General features: G+C 45.1%; 1 protein-coding gene across 2 annotated transcripts; it reads left to right on the top strand.

Moving 5' to 3' along the window:
- The first annotated feature begins 9,251 nt into the window (after nucleotides 1–9,251).
- Nucleotides 9,252–15,177, top strand: LOC128770062 (uncharacterized). Of its 2 annotated transcripts, XM_053884293.1 has the most exons (8): nucleotides 9,252–9,661; nucleotides 10,514–10,585; nucleotides 11,100–11,208; nucleotides 11,338–11,405; nucleotides 11,472–13,470; nucleotides 13,603–13,758; nucleotides 13,832–13,888; nucleotides 14,305–15,177. In XM_053884293.1, exons 2-8 carry the CDS (start codon nucleotides 10,556–10,558, stop codon nucleotides 14,565–14,567), a joined length of 2,682 nt encoding a protein of 893 aa, XP_053740268.1. In that variant the 5' UTR covers nucleotides 9,252–9,661; nucleotides 10,514–10,555; the 3' UTR covers nucleotides 14,568–15,177. The 2 variants fall into 2 exon arrangements, 1 of the variants encoding a protein (XP_053740268.1); XR_008416454.1 differs by having other exon boundaries at nucleotides 9,252–10,585; nucleotides 13,832–14,218; nucleotides 14,305–14,429.
- Nucleotides 15,178–23,310: the final 8,133 nt, after the last annotated feature.

Genomic DNA, 23,310 nt, shown 5'->3' with positions numbered 1-23,310 from the left:
AGAGTATTTAGACTTAAAGTGCCACCCCATGGCATAGCCTCAACCTCCATCTTCCTCCACATGACACAGTGCTCAGGACATCAGGATGTGCCACGGGACATGCTGACTTCAGTGTCACCTCGAGCTGCATGGTTACTATTTAATGCCTTCAGAGTGTGTTTAGATTCCCAAGCTTCAAGCTCAGCTGCTCCCTCTTGCACTTCTTAATTTTTGAATGAAATTCTGGGCTAAACAGAAACATACGCCAAAGATCAAAGGCAGCAGGATTTGCTGTAGCTGTGTACCTTAGTTACTGCAAAATGACACGCAGGACACAGGTAGACTGACAAGCAATCGCGTACATTCCTGTTGTACCTTCTGATGTTTCAGCTTTTTGCTTAGCTTTTCAGCGACTCAAAGTGTAGAATAACAAGCAAACCCTAATTTAAGTTGTCAGAACTTGTCAGAAGCCAACATGAGGGTAAAAAGTTGACGCATTCCATCATGTTGCCTTTGAATAATGACGCAAGGCGCCAGTACAGTGTGGCTGCTTCATGGTTCTCGCGAGCGAGGAGAAGCCGAGTGCAGGAACTCATTCGTCATGTTTGTCAGAATCCTCTCTGTTGTCGGTCCTCACAGCTACAGGACTGATAGCATGATTTTGCCCACTGCCTCAGCTCCAGTGTGAATGAAGAAAGCTTAACTGAGTCACGTTTGAGGGAGACTCCAGGTTATTTCCTCAGAATAATGGAGGTTTATGCCTTCTTCTAAACATCGTCTCCAGCTCTACTATGCATCAGCAAAATGAAACGCTGACTACTTGGCACCGGTTTCCAGTGCCACATTTGGGTCCGTTTAAAATGATGTTTTCCAGCCGTCAGCAGCTGCTTTCCATCCAGCGGCTTTTTCCTTGTCTCCCCACTTTTCCTCTTCCCCACCAGCGCCGTCCCCTCCTTCTTCACGTCAAACTTGGCAGGCAAGTTTACACTCAATTTTCAAAGCCACCCTGTTCTCCATCAAATGTTGAGTGGCAACATCAAATGCTCGGCTGGACTAAGGCTGCCTGGAATTCCAGCGTGGTGGGCGGATAATTGGAGGCAGGCCTCGGCAGATTTGACAGATTTTTTTTTTTTTTTTTTCTTTTTTACCGTTGTCGCAGGCTCAGTTCAAAAAACTGAAAAAAACAGAAGAAAAACATCAGACTCTTGGCTAATAAAAAGGCGTGCGTGAAGCGTAAATGAAGGATTCTTAAAAAGCAATCGGGAGGATCCCTGTTGCCGTTGCTATCGGCTGCCGTTCCAATCATTGGGAATCTAATAGGAGGACTTGTAAAGAAGTAAAACACTATGAAGACTATCCAGAAAATGTATCTCGTCTCTCCTCAGCAAATTAACCAGTTATCACCAACCTCCAACCTCCCACATCCGTGAAACTGCCGAAGACGAACTGAATGAGAAGATGAGGACCATTCTAAATGATTCTCAGTTAAACTCGTATGAGAAGATTAAAAAGTATGATGCTCTATTGCAGAGATATTTAACCTTTACAAAACAGGATCAGAGAGACCAAAGGAGAGTAACTCTGACTTTAAAACGAGACGGAGTCAGCGATCATCCCCACGACTCTGACAGTCGTGTCGAAAGTGTTCTAAAAACACCCTCTGTTACAGATGACTTGGGTAAGGATATTCTAAATAGCCTTCCGTCAAAAGTATATATGCATTATCATATACATTACATTATCCTGAGGATATCCAAAAACGGTGATGGTTGGAATATGAATGGACAATTTATGTATGAAGGAAATGCTGTAAAAGGGTCTCGTGTGATATATTCAAGTACCTTTCCCAACCGTATAAGAAAACAAGTTCATCATTACCTGAGGGATGGTCCAAGTTTCTCATCTCATTATTAAAGCTAAACATCCCTCTCACACTGCTGTCCAATCCTGAAGCGAGGGCTCAATATCAGAGACTTAAATCGAAGTCTATCTCGCGAAAGAAAAGTATAGCTGAGAGCTGGTCTCCCGACCCAAAGGACCCTAAAGTGACACCTCAACGACGCTTGATGCGAGTAATGACCAAAGGGAAGAAATTGTCTCTAACACATCGATGGGTTTCCTGAATAATTGTCTTGTACACAGTTATTGTCTTTTCATCAATAAAATGTTTTATTGAATTACTATGAGATTACAGATTTTTTTTTAAACACACGCACAAACAAAATAAGATTAGTCACACGTTACAATAGTCTTTAAAATACAGAAGAGAACAGTTTTGTTGTTTCCACGGAAAGTGTGCACATCTTTTTAGACATTGTTGATGTCCTTTCACAAAGTTGTTTACCAAGAGGTCATTTTGGTATCGTCACTGTAAAGACATAATACTTCTTCGATAGACAGCCCTCAAGCACGATAACAGAGGTAGAAGACGCAATGATGACCACATACAAACGATAGAGGGTGCTGTAGTTGACCATTGTTGTACTTGATGTCGCCTGAATGTTTCTTGAGAAACTTTAAAATATTTTCAGGGTAATGTGCAAAGTAGGGTCCCATTCCAAATGAGTCAAAGAAAGTTGTTCTACCGTCTTCTTCGAGACTTAAAGCCAGCCACTGCTCTCCTGGTTTATGTGCCGGATGTGTGTTGACAATGAAATATGCAGGCAGTCTGAGGGGGTGTGTCAATTGAGGCAACTTATCCGACGGTCATACACCATAAAATGTGTCGCCCAAAAGACCTCTCAGCAGCCTCTGTAACTGGAGACTATCCATAATTTTTTAATAGTAGTCCACCAGCACTTGTCTTTTCGCATCAATCTCCAGAATGGAATCATAACAAGCGTACACATTTTGTGTTAGGGTGTTTGGTAAGGGTACTCTGAATCTCATCTCCAGTATTAAATTCCCATTTGACACAGGGGAGAGAGCGTCGTTGCCGTCGGCTGGATTGAGATTAAATGCAAACAGTGAATAACCACCGTTAAAACCTTCGCGGTCAATGCTTAAGGGTAGATCCTTCAAATTTCTTCCTGTAGCTACAATCATGTTATAAAACTCTCTGACCGCTGTACTGTTATTAAACTGAGGTTGAAAAGCTTTTGCGGGGATCAGTCGGCCATCCTGACAGAGTGCTAGATATTCAGTATCGTAATGATGAAAAACGGGGAGAGATCTTCCTACCGTTAAATGCCTCATGATGCACCATCCCTAAAACCATGTATTTAGGTATTGAACCCAGAAATAAATTCTCCTGGGTGCATATTCTTGAGTTTTCTGGAATGGAGTATGTTTTTACATTGACTCGTGAGAGAAGGTAGAGAGCATTTCCTTTTAACAAACCCGCTGCATGACCTATTCCCACAGCTGGTGAAACAGTGACTTTCTTCACAAACAGAGAGGCGCCGAGGATTTTCAGAAGAAAGTTGGAATCGCGGGGTCCGGTCAGGCAGAAGGCATCATTCGCCCTGGTGAGTTTAATTCTTAAATCGACCGAGTTTAATAACAGTCTCTCACAGAAAAATATGTCGCTGTGGAGAGGACCGAGAAGATGTACTTCTCTGGATCTTCTCGTGAATTCTGGCCCTTTATTAAGGCCAGTGTTGGGACCGTTTACAGTGATGATCAAGTCAACTGACCCAAGTGTGTCTTGGTAAAAAAGACCGGCGCTAAACTGTGTTTTAAGAGTATCGCCTGAAAAGTTGAGTGTTTCGATCATAGCTCTGTATGAGTGAGTGGAACTGGACTGCGAAATCATTCGCACTGCTCAAAGATTGTGTTTAGAGGGTAATTGATGAGACTGACTGCTGCGTCATTAGCCAGCGGTGTGCCATCGGCGTTAGTAAATCTTGCACGCACGTGCAGAAGGGTGTCATTTAGGTCTAGATACTTTTCGCCGTCTCCCGATATAAAAAACTCAATCGGTCCTCCATCGCTGATAGCGGCTACTGGAGCAATTTCAGTGTAAACTTTGTCCTCGATGGAAAGCTGCGTCACCGGCGGCGTGAATAAATCCAGTTCTGCCAATGTGCATTCAGCAGATTTCTGGTGTATGAGTGCCATGTTACTGTATATAAGGTTTTTTAAAATATATCAGAGCTCCCTCTGGACTTCCTCTTGGCCCGTTTGCTTCTGTCAACTGACTTCTTTCTTTTTTTGTTTGTACGTTTATTAGAGCTCTGTGTTACACGTCGTCCTGGAGGGCGTCTCTTTACAACGTCGCTGTAACAGAAGAGATGGTAAAACCCCGCTTTTAAATCAACTGGACGGGGCGCTCTGAACTCGCAAAAATGGATCCAGTTACCAGGCTCTACACCTGGCATGTAAGCCAAAGGAGAGTTAAAAAGCACTAGGTTCTGACCGAGCTGTAATATCCACCCTTGAACTTCAGTTTGGAAATATCTGTTCCCGCAGTTTTGAAATGTCAATCAACCCCTCGCGATTTGTCTTTTTTCCTCTGAGCTGAGGCGCTGGCGTCAGGATCCGGAGCCCTAAGTCTCGCCATGGCTGTATGAAATTCATCTTTATGCCGCCGCGACGTGTTAGCATCTAAATCTGAACCTCTCGTGGGAACCGTGTTTGTGTTGGAATCAGGTCCTCCAGGGTTCGGTGTCCAGTAAAATGACGCCGCATCCTCTGGAATATTATGCCATGTGTGAGGGCATGTAATCTCCGTCAAAGCAACCTCCCATTTTCCGTTTAAATCGATATGTTATGCTAAATCAACACGGAAAGTACCAATCGAGTTGTCTTTAAAAACTCTTGCACTGGCGTTTGATGGTAAAGTCACATCGAAGCCAGCGTTCTTTGAGCCGTACATAATGATATGATGCCTGGTGTAAAGAACGATCGTCTTATATATTTTTTATATCTGAAGCTTTTACCCAGCTGTTGAATTTTTCAGGCCAGTTCTGTCACCTCCTTTAACGACGGGTTCCTTGAGAATCTTTTCAACGTGAAATACTTGGATGGGTTTGTGATCGAAATCTTTCAATTTATACACAGGCGGGTTGCAGTGAATATGTTCAGTTATCGTAAATATCTCGTCTGTAAAAATCTGCTCATACTTTTTGTCAAATACACCTCGTAGTTTTGATATCCTAACATGATCGCCCTCCTTAAATTTTGGCTTGTAAAGATTGTCAAACAGAGTATTTTCTTTAGTTACTTCCATCGGTGTCATTTTTATACTACTGTGATAGCTGTGATTATAACTCTTTGCTATATCCTGTAAAACCTTGATGTAACGTAGGGTGTTTTTAACTGTAAAATATCTCCACATCCGATTTTTTAGAGTGCGGTTAAATCTCTCAACCACAGAGGCCGTAACGTCACTCGCTGTTGAAAAATGATTAATACCCATCCTTTCCATCAAAGCCCGGAAACTCTTGTTGAAAAATTATTTCCCGTCATCCTCTGTAGCTTTGCAGGCGTCCAGCTCTCCTCCAGCACTGATTCAAACGCCTTCACTGTCTCAATCTCAATCGAAGTAATTTTGATCGACGTTATATCTAGCCAATGCCTGCATGTCGCATAGGTCGGCCTGGAATTGTTGAAGAGGCCTGTGAACAAATACTCTGTTTCTCGGAAAGTTTACTCTCGCTGGTTTATGCAAGGTGTTATGCAAAGCATCCTGTTTTGATAAAAAACTTTAATAGATTTAGAACTGACTGGTTTTCCAGTCTCAACCTGCACCCCTCCACGAAGGCGATCCACACCTCCATAGCTCCCGGGGTGAAGAGGATTGTAAGAAACTCTTTAATGATGTGTTTCACCGACATGTTAAACGAGAAATGAAAGAGCTGAGATCCGAATATGCCTCTTAATGTTTTTTATTAAACAGGTTATGTCAGGATTCAAACGTAATGTTATACAAAGAGAAAAAAAAAAAGTATCACATACGAGGGAATCTCGTGTTTGTGACATGGACCAGGACCGGCGTTCTATTCCAGATTCTACTTGTTGATTCCAGACGTTCAATTAGAGGATCCTCTGGCTCATGTTTGATGTATTCATTCCAGACACTTGACTTTGGAGACCTCATTTCGAGCATGACTGTCTCAGCCGTAGCCTTGGTTCTCATTTTCTCCGGTTGTATGTCATTCAGGGTCAAGTAGTGTTGTATAGCAGGCAGAAAGTTCTTGTTACAGAGTCTCTTCATCAACGGGTGGAAGTTAAGACTGTAGAAAACATCCTCCACCTCTTCAAGACAGCTGTGTTGTAGTTGGCTGGGATGATCTACTTGGCAACCGCAGCAGATCTCCCTCCAATACCTGCGCATGGTTTTACCTAGTAGATGAAATACAACTGTCTTTACAGCTTTCAGGAAGAAACCGCTTTTCCAGCCATCCGTTTCATCATGAGCTGCTGGTTCTTGGTCTTGAGAAGCTGAGGATGAAGCAGGCGGATACACGCCGACAGTTTCGTTCTTGGGGTAGGAGGTTGTTGCTCTCCCTACAGGTTCCTCCTCATCACCCACTTCATCCATTTCAGTTGCATCAGAGTCGTCTGTGTCGTCTTTGATGGTCAACGAAGGTCAGGCTCCGGCTGTCGTGTCGTTGTTAGAACCGACGTACTCATGACCATCACCCGTAACGTGTTCCACAGTAAATAGAGGGGTCGTCGAGGAGTTGTTCATTCCGTACCCAGTGCCGCCTGTAGCAGCTCCGAGGAAGATATTGGCGATACGTCTCATAATACCTTCTGTCCTCATTGTTGTCTTGGACGTGCTTGTTCCAAAGGGTACATCTGCAGGGTGTCGCTCTGGAAAAAATCCTCTTTATAGCAGCCATCAGCGAGTAGGCGGTCCAAAGGGGGCAGGACTAAAAGGTCAGTGCTTTTTTCAGCACAAGGGCATCATTCCATAAGCGGCTATGGTCGAAGAGGCCGTCGATTTTCGGAGAAATCTCCTGAATTTTATTACTCCAAGCATCCATCGGTGTTGCTAACGGAGTACGAAATACACCGCAATCAGAATTAAAATACTCCAGGACGAAATCTTCTTCTTCACCCGTGACTCCTGTTGATACTTTATGGATGGCCCTGAAGGACCATCATCCTGATCCTGAGATTTTAGCCAGCCATATAGCCATGAAGGACGGCTTGCTCTCCATTCGATCAGGTTTGTTAGTCACGGCTCCAGGCTTCTGACGTTGTTGTTGTTGTTCTTCTTCAGCCCTTGGAAGATTTTCCGGCTCAGCACACCCCAGTCGTTAGACGATAACAGCCATCTCCGTATAGGCATTCAAGGTTTCGTCATCGCCCAACTGATAAATGTACATTTCAGCTGTTTCATACTTGAACGTGTACCCCCATCTCCCTCGGCGTCTGTAAGGCTCTAGAGACCACTCATTCTGCAATGATTCCCCGGGTGGTGCCTGCGTACGCCGTAGGTACATTATAGATTTACAGGGAGCCCCAGCACCCATCCACGGGTCCTTGATAACAGTCACAGCCGTGTCGCTGATCACTGGTGATCCACGCTTCAGTGTCGGGACAAACATTGCAAGTTGCTTGTGTTCGACGGTTCCTTGCTGCTTGCAACAGTCTGAAGGGTACATATATATACACACAGGGTGATGTTTATACAGCTATCCGAACCCCTCCCTTCGTTATTTTCCTTCCTGTTATAAAACAAGGGAGGATAAGGTTAATTATTTCCCTTCCTATCATAAAACAAGGGGGATGGTTATTATTTTAATTTCCTGTTGATATAAAAAAAAGGGGAGGGTTATTATTTTAATTTCTTGTTCACATAAAAAAAGGGGGCAAGGGGGTTTTATTACCTCCGGAAGGGGAGGGGGTTTTATTACCTCCAGGGGGCCATAAATCAATACAGGTTTGACATTTTGGAGTTTCCTTCTTCTCTCTCTCTCGTCACCCTTTCATCCAGCAGCTTAAGAGGAATGTTACGAGTCTGGACAGTCACATCGGCCAGTGCGCAGTGATATGTGAGAAGCAGTGGCAAGAGGTAAATGGCGTGATGTCAAAATCTCGATTTTATTTTTATTTTTTTAAAGTGATTTCTTGTGCTAATTCCTGATGTTGTTTCCCAAGCTTTTACTGGGCTACTTCTCTGTAATTTTTCACGAGTGTTAATAGTTTCACGTATTAATACGGTTCAAAAATGTTTTATTACTCTCTTTATCTAGTGAAACTCACAGATGCATTTGTCACAAATGTCTCGCATGTCTATTCTTTTAACTTTGAATTTGGTCTTCCAGATTGTGCAATTAAAGCAGAAACTTAAACAGTATGAAGAGAGGGGAACTGTGCCTTGCACCGCCAACACCCTCCCATCTCAGCAACAAGCAGAGATAAAACGGTGAGACGTACCAGAAGTCAGTAGACGTGTGAATAGCTTGCTTTTTTTTAGATCTTGGCGGTTGCTCCAAATAACTATCCAAATGGTCCCCAGTTGCAGCCCTAATACAGTATGAGTGGTGGTGTGGATTGTGATGACGCAAGTGTGTTGCTTCAGGCTCCGCTCACCTTTGCGCTGTCCTGATTTTAGTCCTCAAATGCAGGATCAGTTTGATTTGCTTTGAGGAAATGACATCACAAGTCCTTTCAAGCTACCAATAGCAATGTTAAGTGCAAATGTCTTGTCTCTGAATGCATATTTAACAATGATTTTAAAACAGAGTCAGGTTGCACAGAATCTGACTGAAAGCTACGCCATCCCCACCACCACCACCAGCAAGTGAAACATGGCTCGTGTTCTCTAGTGGTCAGTTGTTAAACGCATTTTGTTTGTCTCAGTTTTGCCGTCATATCCTTTTTGGATATTAACCGTGTGATGTTACCGCTGCAGAGGCTCTGCATGAAATATTCTCATGCCGTGCCCAAATCAGGAGAGAGCATCTGCAACTAGAGAGACAGCTGAAGGAGACGGAGCTGTGCCAGCGCTACTGCGAGGACGACAGAATGCACATCCAATATTTGTGTGCCAACGAAAATACTGGAAAGGCAGTTAACACATTTTCCATTATCCAAAAAGAACAGAATTCTACTTTTTAATGACACATGACTTTCCTCTGATTGGCTCACAATAAGATACTATTTATATTCTTTATATTGAGCCTTTGAATTGAACCATGGATTAATTTTGGGCAGTCAGTGAGTTTCAGTTTCCCGACCCATCCACGATCCGACCCACCACGCTGCAGGACCAGGAGAACAAGCGCAAGCAAAAGTGTGTTGCCTTGAGGATTTCACATTCTGCTGTGCGGTCGTGTGTGTGTGTGTGTGTGTGTGTGTGTGTGTGTGTGTGTGTGTGTGTGTGTGTTGGTTTTTGTGGTTTATGAGGACTTTTGGCCTGACTTTTCACCTACAGCACGGGGACCCAGGTGATCTACAGGGACTTACCCAAAGTCCCTGTAAATCGAGCAATGTATTCATGCTCAGGAGGCTCTAAAATACCCCCTCTCTCTTTTTTAGCCAAAGACCCTATAGGTCACTTCACCTGTTTTTTTGTGTATAATTGTGTATGTCACTGCGCCCCTGGTTACTCTTGTGGTACTGCACCTTCATACACATTTCTGATACACACGGTTGAAAATGGCGGGCCTTTTTCTGATTGGTTCATGAAAAAGTGGGCGGGCTGAGGATTTAGGGGGACGTATACACGCGCCCCTTTAACTGCCTGGAAGCACGTGACAGCTGGAGGAGACCGTCTCTCAATCAGGTAAGACCGTATTTATTGACGTTCATTAAGGCTGTCTGACCTGGCGAACACTGTGATAGCCTCTCAGTGCATTTATGACTTTTACCACAGTTCATTGAAGAAACCACGCGGTGCGGCGCATTTTTAGATTAGATTAGATGAGTTTAGATGCGGGTGCAAATACGCATGTGCGATGCTCTCGTTTCGACGTTATTAAATGGCGACTCATGTCGCTGCATTAGGGCTTTCAATTAACGACTGAATACCGTCAGAGTGGAGCGTCTCACTGAACAGAACGGACTTCACGGCGGTTGACGATGAATAATACGAAGTACATGACACGCGGTTAGTTTTGTTGGATCTCCTGACGGGAATCCACGTCAGAACCGAGACTCCCATCGGCAGTGAATGCGGGGAACGGCGCACGCGCGCTGATGCGCATCGTTTATGTTTCAAAGTTAAACTCGATTGAAAATCTTTGAACGATGTTTAGAAATTTCGCCGGAAGTTCTTTCACTTTCTCGACGTATTTCTTGTATGTACGATCATCTCAACTGTAACTCAACTTGATTACTGTGAGAAGTAATCAAGTTGAGTGTGAACTGTGAGAAGTGATAACTGATAAATAAATAATAAATAATCATAAATAATGACCGTTGATTTGGTCTGACTTCCTGGGAAGGTTTCAGAGCAGCTAATGAACGTAGCTTTTCAAAATAACGGGAAAAGAACAAGTCATGGAGCAAATGACTGCTCATACTATTTTAGGTTATTAATACGGGGCTGTTGTTCAGCTTGTTTTCAATCAAGTGTAGCTGATACACTCATAATGCATGTCCAAAAGAACAGATGAAGTCTTGTCCTCTCTTTCAGGCATATTCCACGTAAGAAAAAAAGAAGAATCAGGAAAATCAAATGAGTCCTGTCGACAACCCACCGAGACAGGTAAACTGGAGTGTGTGATATTCAATGACACTGATTTCTGAAGAAGGAAAGCAGCCCCCCGTCACACTGACAACTCATACTTGATGTACAGACCAATAGATCATGAAAACTATACTGACCTTTCATTCCCACACAATTGTTAAACACATTCACCACAATCACTTCATGCACGTCACCTGTGACGACACCTGAGACATCTGTCTTAACAATTTACAACTGCTTTTTTGTGACCAGCCTCTCGGTGTAGGTACTGATTTGACTAGTTGGGAGCATTGCAAGTTGCTCTGACTACTACACGCTTCAGATTGTCTACAAACACAACACATGGATCTGTGGTGGCAGATCCATGTGTGAACATGATGTCTCATGCTCCCTGAACCAGTTTCTCACAGTTTGAGCCTGATGTCTATTGTTATGAAATTATAATTCAAGGGTGGGCTCTTTTACAGTTTGTTTGCTTGCTTCTTACAATGATGAAACCCCGAATTCTTGTTTTCTCTCTTGACTTCCCCAGCAGTGTGACGTGCATCAGGTGGTCTGTGCCACTGTATCCAGTCTGGAGAAGTGTGCTGCCTGTGTGGGGCCTGTTGCAGCCTTCAAGTGGGGGGGATACAAATGCAAAAGTGAGTTGTTGGCACCTAGTGTGTGGTAGTGAATGCATGTTTGTCTGCTTAAGTAGAGAAGTTTAGTTTTGTCTACATAAAAACCTTTGGATCCACAAAACCAAAACTGATTTCAAACTACATTTTCAGCTTGTTTAAACGTCTGGCATAAAATATGCCTCAGACGAACAAAGACAGACTTCGTCCATGTGTCAGAGGTGGGTGTCCCACTGCACACTACATACGTGTTTACCTTTTACTAGCTTCATATTTTCTCTTTTTAGGTACAGTTTGATGATGGTTCTGTAGATGAGCAGTTGCCAGGCAATGGACCACCACAAAACATATCTGAGGATGACACCAGTCAGTCTGATGCAGACTTTGTGCCAGACTCTGTGGAAGAATCTGAAGATGACATTCCAGTCATTTCACCATCGAAGAAATTTAAAAAAGCATTTGCAGAACTAGTTAATGACCTCATCGGAACAGATGAGAGCACCTCAGATAGGCCCGGGTCCTCTAAAGATCTGTTGCCTCCTGAAGACCCTGACAGTCCACCACCGAGACCAAACCTGAGTGAAGAAGTGAGTGGAGCAGAGCATCAAGTGGAAGAAACAACTGCAGCGACGCTAAGTTCTAAAAACTCCTGCTTCATTTGTGGAAAGTCTGTGAGAAAGATGGCCCGTCATCTGCAAACCCACTCAAGCAACTTAGAAGTTTCACATGCTTTTTCATTTCCCCCACACTCAAAAGAACGTAAAAAAGCATTGGACATGTTGAGGAACAGGGGCAACTTCCAACACAACACAGAGGTTCTACAAACTGGGAAGGGAGAGCTGAAAATCAAAAGAAAGCCAGATGGTGACCCAGTGAGAGAAAAATTTATCCACTGCATCTATTGCCAAGGCATGTTTGTTCGGAAACATCTGTGGAGACATGTAAAGCGATGTGCCCGTAAGCCAGAGGATGAAGAACAACGGCCTGGGAGAAGACGAGTACTCGGTACTGCTGCCTCGCTGGAGTCTGCATCCCAGCAACAGGTCTCCACTGGAGTATGGAAGCTGTTAACTGCCATGAACCAGGATGAGGTCGCCTCAGTTGTGCGTAACGACTTGACCATCGTTCAGTTCGCACAATCCCTGGTCAACAAACATGGACAAGACGCAACAAAAAATGAATACATGAGGCAAAAACTCAGAGAAGTTGGCCGTCTGCTGCTGTGCCTACAGAAGGACTTCTCGGTGGCAAACATGGAGGACGCCGTAAAACCACCAAACTTCCCAAAGGTTCTCAACGCAGTGAAAAAAGTCTCTGGGTATCAGGAGCAAAACAACACATACAGCACACCGAGTCTTGCGTTAAAATTAGGACACACACTACACAAAATTGCAGATATCGTTCATTGCAGGGCTCTTGTGGCAGAAGACGAAGCGCTAATGAAGTCCACTGATATGTTCAAGAAGCTGTACACCTCAAAGTGGTCTGAGGTCATCTCACATGGGGCCTTGACTACTTTAAGTGATGCCAAGTACAATAAGCCCTCCACTTTGCCCTTCACAGAAGATGTCAAGTTGCTTCATGGCTACTTGGAAAGGAATGTGTCAACTGGTGTCAGTAAACTGAAAGAGGTGGCCTCCTGCCAGCACTACAGTGCACTTGCACAGATCTTGCTGGCCCAAATCATCGTCTTCAACCGAAGACGTGCAGGGGAGGTCTCAAAGATGCTGGTGGAGAGTTTTGAGAGTCGGGATGATCATGAACTGCATGAGGATGTGGCACTGGGTTTGTCCAAGCTTGAACAGAGGCTCTGTAGCTACTTCTCCAGAGTGGAGATCAAAGGGAAACGGGGTCGAAAGGTGGCAGTCCTCCTGACACCAAAAATGGTCGATGGCCTTTCTCTGCTTGTGAGCAAACGAGTAGAGTGCCACGTTTGTGCCTCAAATGCATTTCTGTTTGCCCGACCGAAAGCCATGAGCCACTACCGTGGGCAAGATGCACTCCGTGTTTGTGCTAATCTATGTGGTGCGAAGCACCCAGAGCACCTGAGATCGACTCAGCTCAGGAAGCATGTGGCGACACTCTCTCAAGTGCTCAACTTGAAACACAACGAACTGGATCAAGTTGCCGATTTCCTGGGTCATGACATCCGTGTGCACCGTGACTTCTACAGGCTGCCCGTGCCGACAACTCAGCTGGCCAAGATTTCCAAGTTGCTGCTCACTCTTGAGAAGGGAACGCTGTCCAAGATTCAAGGCAAGAGTTTGGATGACATTGAAATCCAAGGTTTGTATGTGATCTCAAATGTGTGTGTTCCTTCCTGTTACAGTGAACAAAAGACAAACTAATAATGACCTCATTATGTTCATGATGAAAGTGATCATAGTTTGAACATTTGTCTTGGTCTTGCTGTTTCAGATGAACTAGACACCAGTGACACCGAGGAGATGGACGGTGGCAGTGACTCTGGTGATGAGGCAGAAGTGTCCGGTTCAGGAAGCAGCACCAGCAAATGCATGGATGCTGCGCCAGAGTGTTCAGCCACAGAACAAGTTGGCGACACAGAGGACTTCAGTAAGTCTCGGCTTGTCACTGTGAGTGTTTGCAATCACATGGCTCAAGCTAAAACGTTTCAATTTCGTGTCAGATGAAGCACTGGCTCCAGTGACATCCAGTGTACAAGGGCCAACCCCTGTGTGTGGAGGTGAGGCCAGGCTGACATCATGTTGAGGCAATATGCTCCACGCTGCAGAGCACTTGCCCTGTCTTCATCATCCTTCCACTCCTTCAACACGTCCATGAGTTTCAGGCACTCTTCCCTCCGCTCAGCACTTCAGGTCCTCCAGTCCTCTTGCCTGATCTCTGATCAGGAAACTTTTTCTTTTTCCTCCTTCTTATTCATTCACCACCAAGCAGGAGGATGACTCCTCTGATCATCCTTATCGAGCTCTTAGGGCCTCAACCTCCATCCATGAATGTTCACCATGTCATCTTGCACTCATCCTTTAGTCCCTTCACCTTTAACTCCAGTCAGGTGAACTGAAATACTTCCACCCAATAATAACTGTTGCAATGTCACTAAAAATGAAGTCATTTATTCATATGTTCTCTGTCTTCTAGAACCTGACTCTGATGCGGAACCAGACTCCGCTCAAACAAGGTCCAGACGGGTGAAGAAGAAGCCCTGGTCAAAGACTGAGGTGGCAGCAGTCATGCGTCACTTCAGGAAACACATTGAAGCCGGGAAACTGGCCGGTAAAGATGAATGCAGCCAGTGCAAACTGGCAGAGGCCCCACTGTTGGACCACCGGTCGGTTCAAAACATCCGGGACTTTGTGAGAAACAGAGGGGTGACTGCAAAGAGGCAGGCCAAGAAAAAATAACACCTTCATTGGATATGTTCATGCACTTACCTGCTTTGGGTTTTGTTCTTAGGACCAGTTCAAGGTCATAAGTGGCTGCAGGTTTTCGTTCCAACCCATCAAGCACACACAGGTGAACCGATCAGGCTGATGACAGTCCTCTGACAGGTGAAGCCATGTGTGCCAGGTGGGTTGGAACAAAAACCTGCAGCCCTTCGGGACCAGTTTGGACTCCCCTCTCATAAGCTGTGTTGTAAGCACTCATACATCAATGTTCTGCTCACAATCACATGACAGGACTGGAATGTGATGGTGAGGATATGGATCTGTGTTCGCTGTTCAGCTCCAGCCCCGGTGCTGCATTAAAACAAATGTCCCTCTAAGTCCTTAACTTGTGTGTATTTTATGTAAATTAGAGGCGGGGTTTAGTTGAACTTTAAAGTCCTCATATTGCTGTTTAGGGTCCCCCTAATGTACGTCCTCTAAAGCCACAACCCCATCAGGTGGCTGTGTATCAGCCTGTGAAGAGTGTATCCGAACACCAGTGGGAGCAGAATTTTTGTTAGATTTTTAGAAGCTGTTCTGTCATTGGCTGAGAGCTGTAGCACCTCAGGAAAGGGTAGTCCCCTTAAACCACCACTGGGCCTGTTTGGAGAAAATGTTCTTCTAAATCACAAAAACGCGTATGTGTGTGTGTGTGTGTGTGTGTGTGTGTGTGTGTGTGTGTGTGTGTGTGTGTTTGATTCAACGAACCGCCCTTTGCCCCACCAGAATGGTCAACATCTTGCTGCATACTTACACTCAGCGATTCACATCAGAGCATGATGCCGGGTCCCTGAGAGCAGTGGAGGAGCTGGAGCACCAGGAGCTGAAGAAAATGGTCCTGCACATGACAGAGGTGGCTGGCGCCGACCAGTGGGAGGAACGGGATGCTGACATGACATGTGACAGACCAAGGAACTTGGATGACAGTAGAGGAGGTGGGAGTGTCATGGATCTGGCACCGCTCCTATCTTTTTCTCGTCTCATGGACCACGAGAATTTGCCCTGCAGTGACTGTGCACTTATTTGGACATTTTGGTGTTGTGTTTTTGTTTTGCTAATCCACTGTCCATAGGTGCAAATGGCAAAGCAAAGAAAAGGTCATGTAGCAACAGCACTCCGTCGCCCAGAGGTATGGCGTGATGTTACTTCCGCTCGACTTACTGCCGAGCACGCCAGACAACAGCATGTCTTCACGTGGCGTCACTCTCCTCATCCTAAACGTCCCAAACACGCCTAGAAAACTTAAATGTCCAAGAAACCCTGAAATAGGGCCTTGCCTAGGGCCGCCTTCCTCGACAACACAACTTGGCCTTTTATTCCAGGATATTCTACCCTGGAGATTTTTTCAAGAAAAACAACATCATAGGAAGTTCTCACTGAGCTTTAGAGTGATGACACCTCGTGCTATTCCCATTTATAAGTTGGATGCGGTTGTCAAAAGAGCCACATCCGGCTCGCGAGCCATCGTTTCCTGATATCGAGTAAGAAACTGATGTTTCACTTGTTAGTTTGAAGAAAAATTCCAACTGAAACTTTTCAGTCAGAATGGTCGGCTATTAACCAGCGTTATACTTATTCAATCCCATTTCCGCTATCATAATGTATTAAGATTATACATATAATATATTACTTAAAATAAATGTTGAAAATAAAAAAAATCCAATGGTGTTTTCTATTGAAATGGATGCTAACTTGTCCTTGACAATTCATGGAAAGAGATCAGATCGAGGGTCAGAGGTGAAATTTCAGTATAGATGAGCAGCTCTCATGGAAACAGCACAGTGTATTTGTGTTTTAAAACCATTTAATGCACAGCTGGATTCATATGATAAACGAAGATATTTAACCTATTTTGAAATTACTAAAAAAATCTTCCACAATGAATATGTATCAACATATACTTAAAGCTATATGTCAATGGAAGACAAAATCCATCAGAGTACCACGGTTGACTAAGAGTCATTTAACTACCTGTGCAGTTGAAGCCGTTCATCACACCATCTAGAACACCTTTGGCAGTATTCTCAAAATGATCTTGTTGTGTCGAGTACTCATCAAAAATATTGTCAAAAACAAACTTGAGGTCTTTGTTAGCCCTCTTGTTAATATTCCTGTTTCGGACTCTTTGTGTGCCAAAGCATGACTGGTACTCTTCTTTGGGGTCAAATACGAGCATGTGGTTATCGACGACCTGGATCACGTTCCGGCGTTTCTCATTTTCAGTGGCAGGCCTTACTCGTACCACCACCTTGACGTGGCTACACACGTCAGCTGCCATCATGTTCATAACTGCAATTCCAAAAAAACTATGATGATGATGAATGAAAGATCTGGAAAGTATTCACGATCATTTCTTTTTTCACAAAATGTTATGCAACTGCAATATTCCTATATTGCCAACAAATACAACTCACAATACCCCCATAATTAACAATAATGCGTACTAGTGGGATATAAATTGTTCAGTCGTACAATGTATCCCGTCAATGTGGCATCCCTAAATGGATGACCACAATCTGCCAAAAATGTAATATGTTATTTATGTTGATCATTTGGCTATTGTGTTCTCTTGGAGTTTTGCGAGTGTTTTTTTTTTTTAATTACTGATATAAGACGGTGAAACGGAACTATTATCTGGGGTCGGAGTTGCGAGGGGGACAAAAAGTGTTACTGCGCTCTGGGAACACGTTTCATCAGACGCTACTTGGACTCCATACGAGACACCTGTTTATATCGTGTTGTCTTCTTTCATCTGCACACAGTATTTGCGACGGTTGACCGTCCTGGGACCCGTAACAAATCTTGGGGGCTCGTCCGGAATCTAGCGCCATCTCCTAACCAGAGGCGGTATTGCGGATCCATTCATCATACCTGGGAGCAAGACAAGACACTGCCAGAAAATTGCTGTGGTTGGAGCGGTGAGCTGTTGTGGGCTGTTGAGTTGTCATTGCTGAAGCTGTGACCCATTTCAAGAGTGGAAGAGTTGCTATGATGTCGCAGAACGAGAGGAAGAGCCTATTGTGGGACACTGGGAAAAGTCTTCTCACCCTCTCGGCACAGGAGCTGTTCCATATTGCCAAGGACGTCAGTACGGAGGTGGGACAGGACCAACCCGAACTCTCGTCGACTGATCATGAAGGGTGTTTGGACTTCATCAGTTCATATTTGCACAGTAAGCAATTACTTGACTTAGAAGATAGCGGGATGGTCAAATTGTTGATACTCAATGATACTATTGATGCCCTTAAGAGTGGAAGGAATGATTCTGAGACATCTTGTGTGACTCTTACTCAGAACCAAGGAAATGTTATTGTAAATGTAAATGCGAAGGAATCTCATATGATGCTGGCTACAGACAATACTATACCAACTAGCTTGACCATGTCCAGCATTCACAGTGGTGTTGCCGGAGCTAGTCCTGTCACAGTGGGTGTGCCTGATGGTACGAGTTGGTGAACATGATAAATAATTATGAGCAACTGGGACAGAGGTTGAGAGAGACTATTATGTCATCAGCACAGACTTGTGAGCCTGGCTTTAATGGGCCACAAACCCCATCTGCTCCTCAACCAGGGTGTGAGGGAAGCTTCTCCCTTCGAGACATGGCATACTTTCAAAGAAAAGAGTTCAAGATTCAAGGTGGTCAATTTGGAGACCATTCCTCTGATATTAGTTACAATAACATTTGTAAACAGATTGAGGAAGGAGTAAAAGAAGGGTTTTCTGATACAGAGAAACGTTCGCGGGGTACTGCGAATAGTGAAACCAGGGATTTTCAAAGACATGCTTATTGATAAGGATGACTTGACTGTAGTGGAGCTGAAGGGGTTCCTGCAAGCACACCTGAGGGAGGAAAACAGTACTGAATTATTTCAAGAGTTAATGTGTGCTAAACAAGAAGATGGTGAAGCGCCTCAACAATTTCTCTATAGAGTCATTGGGTTGAAACAGAGGGTCTTATTTACGTCCAAGTTGTCAGATGCAGGCATTAAATACACCGCTGCCACAGTTCAGGATGTGTTCCTACACACGGTTTATCAGGGTCTAGGAGCGAAACACAGCAGCCTACATTCTGAGTTGAAACCCCTCCTGACAAACTGTGATGTCAGTGATGAGGCAATTTTGCGCCTAGTAACACAGATCACCAGTGAAGAAAGTGAACGACAGAGGAGAATAGGGTCTTCTCGCAGTAACACAGCCAAGCTGACAAGAAGTCAAAACAAAACCACATCCTGTTAAAGAGCTAACGGCTAAGGTGGAAGAACTGACGAACCTGGTAAAGTCTCAACAACCACAAGCATTATCCCAGCCGACCACTGTGAATCGCCAACCCCAGAACAACGCCAGAGAGAGAGAGAGAGAGAGAGAGGTCGACTGCCAGACATGTCGTGAACGTAACAGACGGGACTGTAATCACTGCTTTGTGTGTGGAGAGGAGGGTCACAGAGCCGTTGGTTGTCTCAAAAGGCAAAAGAACCAGGGAAACGAGAGCCGGACACTGCAACAGGGGAACCAGTGATCGGAAGTCAAGGAATGCCCCAGACGGATCACCATCAACCAGGATGTCAATCACCTCCTCCGCTAACTGACTCCTTTGTTGAGAAGCAAACCAAAAGCTATGAACAGCCTGACATGTCAATTTGTGCCAAGCGCAGAGCAGTTGCTAAACTGATTCAAAGAAAAGCTGTGTTGACCCATATACGTGCCCCCATGAGCAACTCACCATTGGAACTAATTTATATAGATTACCTACACCTTGAGAAGAGCAAGGGGGGTTATGAGTACATATTAGTCATAGTCGATCATTTCACAAGATTTGCACAAGCGTACCCGACGAAAAATAAGGCTGGTCGCACTGCAGCGGAAAGGATATACAAAAATTCCCCATTTTGGATTCCCTAACAAACTCCATCATGATCAGGGGCAGGAGTTTGAAAACGAGCTGTTTAGGACCCTGGGACAGCTGACTGGAGTGGGACATTCCCGAACATCTCCCTACCACCCACAAGGGAACCCTGCTGAGCGATTGAACCGAACGCTTATTCAGATGCTTCGTACATTGACAGACAAAGAGAAAGAATCATGGAAAGAACACCTTGCAAAGGTAGTACATGCATATAACTGTACGCGCCACGAAGCCACAGGTTACTCTCCACATTTTCTCTTATATCATTTGGATCTATTGTTTCAATTATCAGAAAAGACAGAAAATGAGACTCAAAACGGGTATGTTGAAAAATGGAAGAGAAGAATGACTGAAGCATACCGTATTGCTAGCAAAAACAGTTTTGCTTCGAGTGCTAAGGGAAAGTCCTATTATGATCAGAAAATGAGAGGGGTTGTACTAAAACCAGGTGACAGAGTTTTAGTTAAGAATGTCGGAGAACGTGGAGGGCCTGGAAAACTGCGCTCTTATTGGGAAAAGACAATTTATATGGTGAAGAGAAAACTGACAGATAACCCAGTATATGTGATACAACCAGAGAATAATGCCTCAGGAAAAACCAAGACGCTGCACAGGAACTTGCTTTTACTAGTGAATGATCTTCCAATTGCAGTTCAGCCACCGACACAGCAAAGACATCACAAGCGAAAACATGGTGACAGAGAAACAGACTCTGTCATAACGCAAGTGGATAACGCTGACACATCTGAGTCAAATGATGAGAGACCAAGGGGATATTGGTTAAAGAGGTCAATAAGTGTACCTACTTCTATAACCCCTGTGTTATTCCAGACTTCAAATGGATTGAATCAACAGCGACATCAAGCAGGCAGGATAGGCCAAGTGGAGGAAAGATCCTGTCCAAGTTTAGGAGCCGCTGTAGGGGTACAACACCAAGCCAGACAATCCTATTTCAATCCAGATGCTCCGAAAGCGAGACTATTACCAGTTGAAATACAGTCAGAGTTAGATCTTGGAGAGTCTGAGCAAATGGAGTTTGATGAAAATGTTGGGCGAGGCAATGGTCAAAACGAGTTGGAAGGGGAAAACATTGGGAATGTGGTTGGAAAGGAGTTAGAAGTGTCATGCCCACAAGAAAGTGGTGGTACTTTAGACAACTGACAACTCACTGCGAAGGTCCACTAGAGAGAAAAGGCCGGCTGAGACATTCACCTAATCCCTCGCTTGGCACACCGATGTATCAGCCTTACCCCTCTGTAAATGCTGTTAGTGCTCATCTCAGCCCATACTGTGATCCCAGATTCCCACTGTCATACCATACATCATTCCCTTACACACCACATACACTCTATTCTTACTTTCCATAGTCCCTTTGCTGAGTTAAGGGATGCCTAAAATACAGTTATTGTAGTTTGTGTCTTGTGTTGAGTCCAGTGTTTCCCTGAAGTTTAGATATTTCACTTTTGTTGTTGGGGCGTGTGTGGCACCCCTAAATGGATGACCACAATTAGCCAAAAATGTTATATGTTATTAATGTTGATCATTTGGCTGTTTAGTGTTCTTTTGGAGTTTTGTGAGTGTTTTTTTTTTTTTATTACTGATGTGAGGTGAGGCGGAACTATTGTCTGGGGTCGGAGTTGCGAGGGGGACACAAAGTGTAACAGAGCTCTGGGAACACGTTTCATCAGACGCCACTTGGACTCCAGACGAGACACCTGTTGATATTGTGTTGTCTTCTTTCGTCTGCACGCAGTATTTGCTACGGTTGACCGTCCTGGGACCTGTAACATCAACATATAACAAAATTATTGCTGTATAAAAGTATGTCAAAGTAAATTCGCTCACTCACAGAAGTCAGTCCAACCGAGATGCTTCAACGACTGATGCAGAAACATCTCCATAATCACAAGGCGCTATTTCAAGGCGTTATTGTGTTCCGAAATTAAAATCGGACCATCCCTAATGTACCATCTGATGACTGGACCAGGTCGTGAACACTTGTTACTGACCGAAAACAGGCGATGCAAATCACGTTTCAAATCAAGTGGATTTTCTTTGTTGATGCTGACACGGCTTAAATTCAAGATCAAATCATTTAAAAGTCTTCTCTGAACTGAGTGTTTTGCAGTTTAGCGCTGTATATAGAGCCTGGTAACGACTGGAGCTAAGGTTAACTAGCGTGAGCTGCTAACGGCTACCGGGTGCGTCGTGTTCTGATCTTCGTTTAGTCATTTGATGTCATAACTTACCCCTCAGTGAGATATAATGAAACGCTGCTTCAGCAAGTAGTACTGTTCATCAAAACTCTTCACTTACACTCGCTTTGTGAGTAGAGCAGCACTGTGCAACACAACCAGCGGCAATGGGAAGTGACGGGTCCTGAGACAGCGATGCGTCGGCGCGTGTGCCGAGCTCACAGATCTGAGACCGTCACGTGACTGTGCCGACTCGGAACTGTGTTTCTAAGGAAGCGCACCTGTCAACAGGATGTAACTGCTGAAACAGTCGAATCTCACAGTTCTATGTGATTGTCTTTGTGGATCTACGGGGCAGCTCCAAGGGAAACGCAAACTGTCTGCCGTGCACGACCATTTTGATCTCCTGTCGGAAAATAATGTAGTTCTATTTCATATGTGCTCCGCCCTCTAACGGACTTCGCTATTGGTTAATCCACATCGAGGCAATGGCCTCGGCCTGAGACTTCGATTGATTGGCTCTCCGCCCAGGAAGGCAAAACCCACCATGTATTACTCTCCCCTGCTCCCGCCACTCTGATCCTTTTGGAACTCAGCCTGTGACTACAACCATCGGGTTAACATGGAGCGTTCCTGTTCGTCCTGCGCTGATTCTCTCGGTGAGTCCGACAAGCATGACTCCTGCGTCGTCTGCTTGGGGCCTGAACACCTGAGACTGCTGGACTCGTGTCCCGCCTGCGTGGCTCTTCCAGGAGAGGAGCGGCACAGGCGGGCGGGTCTAGCATGCTGGAAGGGAGTCGACCAGGAGTCGGCCTCTCTTCCAGCTACTCAGCCTCCTCAGTCCGCTCCTAAACCACCTCCAGCGAAGATGGTTTGGGCGGACGTTACAGAGGAGGGTGAGTGTCGTTTTTAAGAGGAGGAGGTCCACCTCAAGATTTTGCCCAACGACGACGACGACTTGGGGGTGGTGGATGAGGGCGAGAGTACTCCAGCGGGGCCTAGCCAGAGCAGGTACCCGATGGACGAAATGCCCCAATTATTCTGTGAGGCAGCGGAGACACTAGGAGTGTCCCTCCCTGTCCAGGCGGAACCAGAAGAAGAGGACTTCTCAGTACCTTTGTACGCAAAGGTTGTGAAGAAGGCATCCAGACTCTCAGCCACGGTCCCTAAAATGACCAGGCTTTGGGCCCACTCGGCTAAACACCGCCTTGATCGTCAATGGCGCCGCCTAGGGGATATGCCGTGTATTCACTGTGGAAGGCGTCGATCCCACCAGGGGGCTGCCACCTCTGGGGGACACGCTTGGGTTTTGTCTGGCACCCAACTCTTCTCTCTGGACTGGCGGTAAGCAATGGCACCCAGAGGAGAAAGACCGTACTACCGCCACCTTCCTGGACCGAGCTTATGCATGCGGTATGCACGTTCGGACCCTGGCGAACGACATGGCCTTCGTGGCAGCTTCCATGGACAGGCTGTTGTTCGAGAAGGAATCCATTTCAGGGGACGAGCTCCGGAGGATCCAGGCCTCTACGGCGGCCTTTCAGAAGATGCCGCGTCTCGTGCAACGTCTCGGGTCTCATGGAGCTGATGGAGACGCAGAAGTCGTCGGCCAAGGTTC

This window comes from Synchiropus splendidus, chromosome 13, assembly GCF_027744825.2.
Source record: "Synchiropus splendidus isolate RoL2022-P1 chromosome 13, RoL_Sspl_1.0, whole genome shotgun sequence".
NCBI classification, from domain to species: Eukaryota; Metazoa; Chordata; class Actinopteri; order Syngnathiformes; family Callionymidae; genus Synchiropus; species Synchiropus splendidus.
This window is presented reverse-complemented; position numbering and strand designations above follow the sequence as displayed.

Excerpts from the sequence above, each read along its gene's own strand:
- LOC128770062 (XM_053884293.1), top strand. The coding sequence starts at position 10,556 with ATGAGTCCTGTCGACAACCCACCGAGACAG. Across the intron at positions 10,586-11,099 it reads TCGACAACCCACCGAGACAG|CAGTGTGACGTGCATCAGGT; the intron begins GTAAACTGGAGT and ends TGACTTCCCCAG. Across the intron at positions 11,406-11,471 it reads ACTTCGTCCATGTGTCAGAG|GTACAGTTTGATGATGGTTC; the intron begins GTGGGTGTCCCA and ends TTCTCTTTTTAG.